This window comes from Delphinus delphis, chromosome 19, assembly GCF_949987515.2.
Source record: "Delphinus delphis chromosome 19, mDelDel1.2, whole genome shotgun sequence".
Lineage (NCBI taxonomy): Eukaryota > Metazoa > Chordata > Mammalia > Artiodactyla > Delphinidae > Delphinus > Delphinus delphis.
The window spans coordinates 6,875,686-6,886,493 of record NC_082701.1 but is presented as its reverse complement, the minus strand read 5'-3'; the positions used below and the strand labels follow the sequence as shown (position 1 = coordinate 6,886,493).

Below are 10,808 nucleotides of genomic sequence, written 5' to 3'. Positions count from 1 at the left end.
GTGTGAGAAAGTCTTCACAACCATGGCTGTGGCAATGATTTCTTGAATATGACCCAAAAAGCACAGGCAACAAAAGAAAAAATGGACAAATTGGACTTCATGAAAATTTTAAAGTTTTGTGCTCTAAAGACACTATCAACAGAGTAAAAAGGCAACCCACAGAATGAGAGAAAATATTTGCAAATCATGTATCTGACAAGGATTAACATCCAGGATACATAGACAACAAAAACTCAACAACTACAAAAAAATCAATTTGAAAATGGGCAAAAGGCTTGAATAGACATGTCTTCAAAGAAGACATACAAATGGCCAATAAGCACATGAAAAGTGCTCAACATCATTAATCACTCGGGAAATGCAAATCAAAATTGCAATGAGATATCACCTCACATCCATTAGGATAGCTACTATTAAAAAAACAAACAAACCAAAAACAGGAATAAAAACCAAGTGTTGAAAAGGATGTGGAGAAATTGGAAACCCTTGTGCACTGTTGGTGAGAAGGTAAGACGGTACATCTGCGGCAGATAACAGTATTGCAGTTCCTCAGAAATTAAAAATAGATTATCATATGATTTAGCAATTTCACTTCTGGGTATATACCCAAAAGAACTGAAAGCAGGGTCTCGAAGAGATACTCGTGCACCATGTTCATAACAGCATTTTTCACGAGAGCTAAAACATAGAAGCACCCCAAGTATCTACTGACAGATGAATGGACAAGCATAACGTGATATATACATAAATGGAATACTATTCAGCCTTCAAAAGAAAGGATTTTTCTTTTAAATTTTTCTTCTCTCTTAAGATACTTTAAACTTTATTAATATCTCTTATATTAACAGTAAACCTAAGAGTCCAGAGAAACGTGCCGCTAGTTCGGGAGCCACGGGCAAGACTCTCTTCTCTCTGGGTCTTAGTCTCCTTGTCTGTAAGATGAGGGGGACCCAGCCTGCAGCGCCTTTGTATGCTTCTGGCTCTGCATCAGTTCTCCCCACTCGCCAGCAATCCCAGACATTTCCATGGGGCTGCGATTTACAAAGCTATTCGAAGGTACCACCCTACATGAGCCACATCTTTTCCTGGAGTCACATGGGGCTGACCTCCTGCCGTCCACACACAGAGCTAAGACAGGAAGGATGCATTGAGAGCCAGTAGGATGGAAGGTTTCCCACAGGTCCATCCAGAGCCCCATTCCTGGTCATCCTCAATGAAGCCAGCCTGGCTGATGGCACAAGAGGGACAGTCCTGGGGAGCCCAGCTGCCTTGTCGGTCACCATCAAGGGGAGCAGGTGAGGCAGACGTGGGTGGGGGCTGAGCCCTGGGCCTCCTGTGGCCCACACAGCCCTCCAGTTGGCAAGGCTGGAGACACAAGCTTATGTCTTCTTAACCACGCTGTACACTGGCTGCTGCGTCTGGGGCTTCTGGGAGGGAATTCCGTCCGTCTTAGAATCCTGGCTTCGGGAATCAAATACCACTGAGGTGTAGTGAAGGTTTTCCCTGGGGAGCCCCTGCAGAGACAGAGACCAGAGGCTCAGGAGAGGCAGGGGAAGCAGGAACCCCCAGCTTAGGGCCTTAGAGAGGTTCCACTGCGGGACGGTGGCTCCACCCTCCCCCACTGTCCTGGCCTCTTTCTCGTGCAAGGGCTGGTCTCCAAGATCCTGTCCACCCACCTGCTCCACCCGACCTGGTCAAGACACAGCACAAAGTCCCAGGCCTCAGAGCCGGGGGATTCCCTGGGGTCTACTTTGAGGTCATTAGTCACCAAGTTAGAAAAACAAGGATGTTGTTAGTCTCGGGGCCACGTGTCTGATGCTTAAATCTCCCCCTCAACTTCTCTAACAACCGATCCCTCAGGCTCTGCCTAAACTGTTCCACTGATGGGTGGCTTACGACCCTGGGCCGGGTGGGGTTGGGAGGCAACCTCTTCCATTATTCTACTTTACAATGGCTGTGGGCTGACCCACAGGGGGTCATCGATAAAAATCTGAAAAGCAGAGTTCATCCCAAAGAGATCATAGGACCAAAGCAGTGCGAAATCGCAGTCTTTGACATTGGGTGTATGGTACATGGTCAGTGCCTGATAAATGCTGTACTTTATTGAATATTGATTATCCCCGGCCATTTCAATAGCTCCTTCATCTCCACCCCACCCCCTCACCCCCAGCTACAAGGACAACCACCTTTGGCAAAATCTACACTTGCCCCGTGTTGTACGTGTCCTTGTCCTAGAGAAACAGCGTGGATCCCCTCACTCCCCTCTCTGCTTGCTGCCACCCCCCTAGGTGATGCCTCTATCGTCGCCCGGGGTCCCTGTGACGGGAGCTGGGCCCTTGCACTCACTAAGTTGCTGTACTCCACCTCCTCCTGTGTGGGTCGCACGGGCTGTTCCAGAAGGGGCCACATCGGCAGCTCTAGATTCTCATAGCAGGGATCGCTCAGCTCAGCAGCCTAGGGTGGGCAGGAGGTGTGAGGGCTTGGTGGGTGTCCACAGAGCCCCTGCATGGTCCAGCCCAGAGGGCCTTCTGTCCCTCCTTCTCTGCAATCATCTCCCCTTTCCCTCTCTGCTCTGAGCGTCCCAGTCTTCCCACTCGGCCTCCCCCTTCCCACACGCTTGTCCTCTCAGGGGAGAATGTGAATGGTCAGGTCAACAGCTGGGCTGGGAGGACCCTCCCTCACTCCACTTTCCCCTGCAGTGGGAAGAGACTGGCTAGAGTTCATGATGACCCAATGACCAGATCTCCCAGGCGTTGTTCTTCCCGTTTGGGGTGAGCACCTCACTCCACCCATGTGTGATCCACACAGACCTCCACTGGCTGATGGGACAGTTCAGGCCTCCAACATCCTCTGCGCTCCCCGCAGCTACCCAGACACTCCTCCTGCAGTAGCCTTTCTTACCTGACTGGGGTTCTGGGGAGGTTCTGGATTCTCGCCAGCTAAAGAGACAAGAGAAGAGAAAGGAGGTCGAATCCCAGCGCAAGGCAGTGATGGGGATCCCTACGGTCCAACCGGAGGAAGGTCTTTCCCTAGAGACTTCAGCCCTGGGGACCTACTGCTTCAGGCCGGTAGCATGGTAGGAACTCAAGGGTTTGTTGAATGGGTGAATTAGTCAATGAGGACATGAATGAATAAACAAATGAGCAGGAAGGATCCAGCTTGGGGAAAGGGGCCAAACAAAGGTAGTTCTCCAAACAGTCACGCATAAAAATGTTCCCCAGGGACTTCCCCTGCAGTCCCCTGGTTAGGACTCCACGCTTCCAATGCAGGTGGCATGGGTTCGATCCCCGGTTAGGGAACTAAGATCCCACACGCTGCGTAGCATGGCCAAAAACAAACAAAAAAAGTTCCCAGGTAGGAGAGGCAAGAAAGGAAGGACACTCATTTAAAAGGAAGTGTCTGTATGATGAAAAAGTTCTAGAAGTCTCTTTTGCAACAATGTAAATATACATAACACTGCTGAACTGTAAACTTAGAAACGGTTAAGATGGCAAATTTTATGGTAGGGGGCTTCCCTGGTGGTGCAGTGGTTAAGAATCCACCTGCCAATGCAGGGGACTGGGTTCGAGCCCTGGTCAGGGAAGATCCCACATGCCACGGAGTAACTAAGCCCGTGCACCACAACTACTGAGCCTGCACACTAGAGCCCGTGAGCCACAACTAATGAAGCCTGCACACGTAGAGCCCGTGCTCCGCAGCAAGAGAAACCACCGCAGTGAGAAGCCGGCGCACCGCAAAGAAGAGTAGCCCCGGTTCACCGCAACGAGAGAAAGCCCGCACACAGCAACGAATACCCAACTCAGCCAAAAAAAAAAAAAAAATTATGGTACGTATTTTTTTACCACAATTAAAAAAAATGCAGATCTGCAGGCCCCACTGCTGATGTACTAAATTATCAACGTTGAGGATGAAGTCCAGCTATCTGTGTTTTAACAAAGCCCTAAATTTGTTTAAATAAAATAATATAATAAAGTAAAAGGCAGTGTCCTTGGGCTTCCCTGGTGGCGCAGAGGTTGAGAGTCCGCCTGCCGATGTAGGGGATGCGGGTTCGTGCCCCAGTCCTGGAAGATCCCACATGCCGCGGAGCGGCTGGGCCCGTGAGCCATGGCCACTGAGCCTGCGCGTCCGGAGCCTGTGCTCCGCAACGGAAAAAGGCAGTGTTCTTGTGGAGACCTAGAGCCACATCAAACTACACAAAGTCACAAGGGTCATCTGCTCTGACCCCTGGCCTGGGCGTCCGTCCCTCCCAGACACGAGGCCCTGTCAGCTCTGAGGGATCGCAGCTCAGGTCACACAACCTTTTGTTTCTGGCTCCTGCAGCGTGGCTCTGCAGGTGTCCTGCCTCCGAGCAAAACCCTGTGCACCCCTGGCCCTTTCAACCTGGAGCCGCAGGAGCCGATGGGGACAGGTGATGCACACAACCAGAATGCCCTATAGGTCTAGGTGCACCGCCAGGCAACTCCAGAGCCCAGTCCACTGAACGCTGCGGGGAGACACTGTCCAGCCTCAGGGAGGGAGCCCCAAAGTCAAAGGTGAGATACCCACCTTCAGGAGACACAAGGGCACGTATGACAGAAGTGTTTGCTAAGCCCCATCAATTGACTCAGCAGAACATGCAACCAGGGGCTCTGAGATATGAACACATTTTGTTCCAAATACTGCAGGAGGGTGCCCCACTACCCTCCGTCCCTTCAGCTGAGGTGGGTGATTTGATGATAAGGAGGAAGGGGGCTGGTGAGGAAGGGATGGGAGTCCATTCCGGGGGAGGGAAGTTGGCATTGAAAGAGTTGGGTGGCAGCCAGCTGGACGGGAAGCACCCTGAAGGTGGAGCCAGTCTACCCTGGTCATGACAGTGTCCCCAAGAGCCCGGTACAGGCCCTCGTGCACAATAGGTCCTCAAAACAGCTTTGCTGTGTGAGTGAATGAATGAATGAACAAGAGTGGGCTGAGGGGAAAAACCATGAGTGGGCGGTAGGGCAGGCATCAGGCTGAGGCGGGAGGGGCAAGGACACTGGGTAGACAACCCCAGATGCAGCCAGGAGACAGGAGCTGAGACGCAAAGCAGGGGAGGGACAGTCAGGCTACTTGAACAGAAAACCTTTCTCCTGTTAAACAAAGATCACGTAACAAGGCGTGATCCACCCGCACAAGTCAACTCTGAGTCAGGGATTTTCGGAAGAACATTGTTAGCAGGGAAAATCATACAATATGTTAAGGTTTAAAAGTGGAATTACAGTATGATGCAAACATTTTAAGAAGTCAGATGTGCAAAAGGGACTGCAAGGACGTGACTCAAATGCCCGTGGTTGGTTTTCTCTAGGTGGTGCGAGCTCCCGTTTTTATTTATTAGGGTGAATTTATTTCCTTCTTTGTGCTTTACTTACTTTTCCAGTTTTCTACAGTGATCACACATCCCTTTTTTAAGCGGGGGGGCGGGGCGGTGCTTTTTAGGTGAAAGGGCACCGTGGAGATGGCTGGGACCCACAGATCTGAGGCAATCCAGGCTGGGAAAATCCCCATGTGGTAAGCAGTATGGGTTGAAGTTTAGGGGGAGGGTTCCCAAAAATGATATGCAAGCAGCAGATGGGGAAGAGGAAGTGGTTTTCTTTCCATCCGCTGATTTCTCTCCTAAAGGCCTGAGCTGTGCTGGGGGGAGAGGCTGAACCCCACGGGGATGCTGGAGGTGAGAGAGTAATGCAGGATCCCCTCCACCCGGCCCCCAGAAAGTACCAACTCCCAGTTAGCACTGCAGCTATGGAGCAGAGCAAGCTTGAAAGGCTCAGCATTGGTAACTACGCACGAACATCCCCCCAGAACCCTGTGCGCATGGAATCAAGAACTCTCAACACAGTAAGCAAACTTAGGGCTCACATTCCGTCTCAGGCAGAAACTGGCTGTCCTCCAGGTGGCAGTTGGGGCTCCAGCCAGCAACAAGACCACAGCTTCACTGGTTCCTCTGTTCTTCTGTTTATTTAAATTTGCTCAGCTGTTTATTGAGCACCTACTTACTGAGCGCTGGACAGGATGCTGGGTGCCCCCTACGTTCTCCCTTTTAATCTGAGCTCAGAGAAGAGTGACTGGACCACAAGATGCCTGGAGCTTCCTGGGGTGCCCAACGTGACGATATTAAATAATACATTCATTCAACAAATACTGTACTTTCTCGAGTCAGGGTCCCTGATCTTAAGGAGTCGCACGGGCTGGTGGGCAGGCAGGCATGGAAGCAGGTGTGACAATCTGGTGTGAAAAGGGCTATCATGGTGGAAGAACCGAGGTCCACCCGGAAAGGGCCCCTAAGCTGCTCTTGGGGGGCCAAGAAAAGTCCCAGAGGAAAGGAAATCTGAGAGCAGTGCTTAGGGCCCAGCAGGAGTGAGCCACAGAGAGGCAGGGGGGCACCCCAGGCTCCCAGAGCAAACGCAGAAGAAGTTGGGAAACAGCTGCCTTCCAGAGTGTAAGGATGGGCAGGTTGCAGAGGGCCTTCAGTGTCCTGTGGGGACCTGGACTTTGGAGAGTGTGGGAGGTCACAGAAGGTTTAGACAGAAGAGGGACCCTGCTTCACAAGCACCCACCCCAGGCCCCGCTGTGGGAAACGCCTCTTTTCGGGGAGCCGTCTCCCACAGCCTGGATCTGCCAGGACACTGCCTCTGGGGTCTGCCCTCTAGGGTCACCCGGGATATGTGGTCTCAGGGGATGCATCTGAGGACCATTCTGGGAACCAGGACACAGAGCCTCAGAGACCAGAGGCTGTGGGCGGGGCCTGCCTACCCCGGGGCGGCAGGTGTAAGGAACTCACTCACATTTGATCCGTCTCTGAACCATTCTCCAGGCCAGCAGTGAGATGCCCCCCAACAGAAGCAGCAGAAGTGCCAACAAGGCCAGCAGCACTTGCAGCCTGATGGGAGAGAGGGTGAGGTGGGCATCACGCCTTCCCGCTCTTGTTCAATAGATAGATAAGGTCCCATTGAAAAAATGTAGATGGTATAAGGTCTCCTTTCTACACATCCCCCATCTACCTAAATCCCCCCCCCACACACACACGGTATACCTAAGAACCTTCCAGAGGCCCTTTATTCAGATACAAGAAAATACGAATGTACATTATTTTTATATATGTCCTTTTTTCACACAAAAGAGGCAGGGTATAAACACTAGTTTTTTTTACTTAACAATGCATCTTGGAGAGCTTTCCATGTCAGTACATGAAGAAGTCCTTCAGGGTGTTTGTTTTGTTTTGTCTTTTTTACAGCTGCATAGTATTCCATTGCATGGACGGACCATAAATTATTTAACTCTTCCCTCTCTATCGGCATTTCTCCCAGTCTATTGCAATTACAAACATGGCTGCAAAAACTCACCTTGTAACTATACCATTTCACACTCGGCCAAGCAGCAGCTGAGTTCCTGGGACGCTGACATAACTTGGGGTTTCTGGTTCCTCACTTGCTCGGGCCCCTTCTTTAATGCCTAGTTTGCATCCGTAATGTTCTAGTCTTTTTCTTAAAGATGCACTTCCCCGCCCCCTGTAAATTGCATAGGCTTCAGCCATACAAAACCCAGCTCTGTCCCCCAGGTGTGCATCTGCAGAGCTAGCTTCTGGAAGTGGCATGTTTGGGGGCTGAATTTCACCTTGCCTGTTATTAGGATTGTCACTTGGGTTGTCAGGAAGCCAGTGGAGGGGCCTTGGGGGTGTCATGTAATAAAGAACCTGACTGGCCTTTGCCCCTGGCTCCTGGAAGGAAGACTCTAAATCCTTGGGATTTTCCTAGTAATAGGAGTACGTTTGTTATTCACGAGCCCCTTAGATCTGCCTGAGTTCTTGCTGAGAGATGGCATGACCCAGGATGGAAGCTGGTCACCACGTAATCAGAGATTTGGGGCTCGGAGCCAGCCTGACCTTCAGGGAAGTGAAGGGGGGCTGGGGATTGAGGTCAGTCATGTGGAAAATGATTCCATCAGTCAGGCCTGTGTCATGAAACCCAAATAAAAACGATGAACACGAAGGCATGGGGGAACTTCCTGGCTGGTGAACACATCAGTGTCCTGGGAGGGTGATGCCCCCTGACTCCACTGGGAAAGGGCACGGAAACTCGGCATTCCGGATCCTCCCAGACCTCGCCCTGGGTGTCTCTCCATTGGCTGGTCCTGACATTTATCCTTTATGATAAAACTGTAAGTACAGCACTTCCCATGGGAACCCCCAAATTTGTATCCAATTGATCAGAAATGTGATGACCTGGGGAATCCCCAAAGTGCTCCGGCATTTGTGAGGTCAGGCCGTCTTCTGGCACTGAGCCTAAGGAGTTTCATGGGACGCTGGGGTCTGTGCTAATTCCAGGTGGTCAGTGCCGGAATCACCTTGCAGGGCACCAGGTGGCGTCAGACTAGAGAGTCTGTGAACCCCAGAGATGGTTTCTGACTGTATGTATTTTCCGGTGAGAGAATCTATACATGTTGTCAGATTCTCCTGGGGTTTTTGGCCTCCCCCCTCCCCAAAAAAAGGATCGAGAATCACGAATTTAGAAGAAAGAATCTCAGACTTTGGAATCTCACAAACTTGGCTTGGGAGCCTAGCCTGCCTCTGTGGCTGCAGGACCCAGCCAATCACTTAACCTCTCAGAGCCTTGGTTTACTGGTCTGTACAATGAGGTAATTATGGTAAAGGTTGTGAGTAACAAATGAGAACATTCATGTGAGGCATTCAGTATGTGCCTGGTAGGATATCATCAGCTCTCATTAAATTTACTTTCCGGGCTTCCCTGGTGGCGCAGTGGTTGAGAGTCCGCCTGCCGATGCAGGGGACACGGGTTTGTGCCCCGGTCCAGGAGGATCCCACATGCCGCGGAGCGGCTGGGCCCGTGAGCCATGGCCGCTGAGCCTGCGCGTCCGGAGCCTGTGCTCCGCAACGGGAGAGGCCACAACAGTGAGAGGCCCGCGTACCGCAAAAAAAAAAAAAAAAAATTTACTTTCCCTCCAGCCACCCCCCAGCTTCTGCCCGGCCTGAGCCCTCTCTCAGAGCCCAAGGCAGGTTCACCCTGACCCCTACAACCCAAGCCAGGAGACGCAGACCGGCTTCCAGCCTGGACGCAAAGAGAGCCAGAGGTCCCCAGCCAAAGGGATGGGGCTCCCGGCCCCAAATGGACAAGAGGAAGCCCACCTCCAAGACATGGGGACTCAGGTGCCTTACCCCCACCCCTGCATGGCTTCCTCCTCGTTGTTGGCACTGTAGCTGGGACTCGCCATGGCCAGGGCGGTGAATGACATTGTTGAAATACTGATTGTGATTGTCGAGGTCTTGGCCACAGCAGTAGGGTGGGTTGGCACTGATGCTGGTGCAGAAACACAAATTAGACCCAGGGAATGCTCTCTGACTCTCCCACCACTCGCCAACACCTTCTTTGTTTGGTTTCACACGAAATGCTCACTCAGGAAGAGGGCAGGATGGAGGACCCTGCAGCCAAAGTCTCGCCAGGACCCTCCCGGGGCTGAGTGAGCATTTCCTAACAGGACACAGGTCCCCAACAGCCCCGATTCCATCCTGCTGATGAGGTCAGGGTCCTCTGGAGGGCCCACAGTCACTCCCACTCCCAGGCTCGTTCTCCCCCCACCCCAAGTCACAGCCACACGCTGCCTGCCAGAGACGGCTGTTTGGACTGCAGATCTTGTTAGCACCCCCACTGCACTGGGCACCCGGCCACCACCCCCTCTCCACTCAGCTCCCCACCTTCTGTGGGGCTGCCCCCAGCACGCCCTCCTCTCTCCTTTGCACACTCACTCTCTCAGCCTCCCCTTTCCCTGACAGGCACCTTCCCATCGCTCAAGACTGAGGAGAGGGGCCAGCGCCCTGACTCTCTCTCTCTCTCTCTCTCTCTCTCTCTCTCTCTCTCACACACACACACACACACACACAGTTTTGTCTCTGATCGGATTTCTGCCTTGGCTAATCCGACCTGACACTCTTCAGGTAACCCTGTTGCTGGTACAGGGGGAAGGGGTGTGCACGGCTCACCTGGGAACACAGACACCACAACCTGGACGGTGGGATCAAGCGAAAATGGGACCGTGATCCCACACACGTACTTTCCTGCTTGGTCCTCTCTGAGGCTCTCCAAGGTCACTGTGAAGGTGAGGTTTGCAGGATGGTCCCTGATGGACACGTGGCCCTGCATCACTTCTCTCTCTGGCTCTTTGGTCTCCACAGTCTTCCACGGTAACAGACATGGGGCTTTGCACCAGTATTTGCTATTGTCTTTGTATTGCTCCGTGTACCGACACTCCACGCTCAGGGATCCCCCCACGACGCCTGTCACTCTGCTGGGGCCCCACAGGGACAAACAGCCTGGAAAACACAACCGACTCTGGCTGTTCACTAGGTGGGCTTGGGTCAGGGGCGCGCTGGGGTCACCCCCAGTGTTCCCCCATCTCATGCCAGCCACCTCCCATCAGCCAGAGAGTCCTCCCCCGTCCACGCTGTCACCCCTAAGATTTGATCACAGCAGCTCCTTCCTCCAGATCCCAATCTCCTTTCCTCTGCCCTTCCCACCCCTCACCAACCAGACACCTCCCACTTCCGAACTTATCTGGACAATAAGAGCTTGCCTGCAAGCACCCGGCTCTTCCTGAGGGACAGCATCTCGCCCTGAGGCCTGAGCAGCTCGGTAACCTGAGGAAGCGCTCACAGCAATCTGTTCCCACCGAGGGAATATGTACCAAGGCCAAGAAAGGGCTGCTAAATATTTCACAAAAGAAGACTGGATACACTTGGTAAACTTTGTGGATTAAAAAAAACACCGGGCTTCCCTGGTGGCGCA

General features: G+C 52.4%; 1 protein-coding gene across 1 annotated transcript; it reads right to left on the bottom strand.

Moving 5' to 3' along the window:
* Positions 1-1,379: 1,379 nt before the first annotated feature.
* Positions 1,380-10,424, bottom strand: LOC132414354 (CMRF35-like molecule 8). The gene is made up of 6 exons (XM_059996818.1): positions 10,007-10,424; positions 9,185-9,326; positions 6,798-6,892; positions 2,902-2,939; positions 2,347-2,454; positions 1,380-1,514 (listed from the first exon to the last, which is right to left on the bottom strand). Exons 1-6 carry the CDS (start codon positions 10,422-10,424, stop codon positions 1,380-1,382), a joined length of 936 nt encoding a protein of 311 aa, XP_059852801.1.
* Positions 10,425-10,808: the final 384 nt, after the last annotated feature.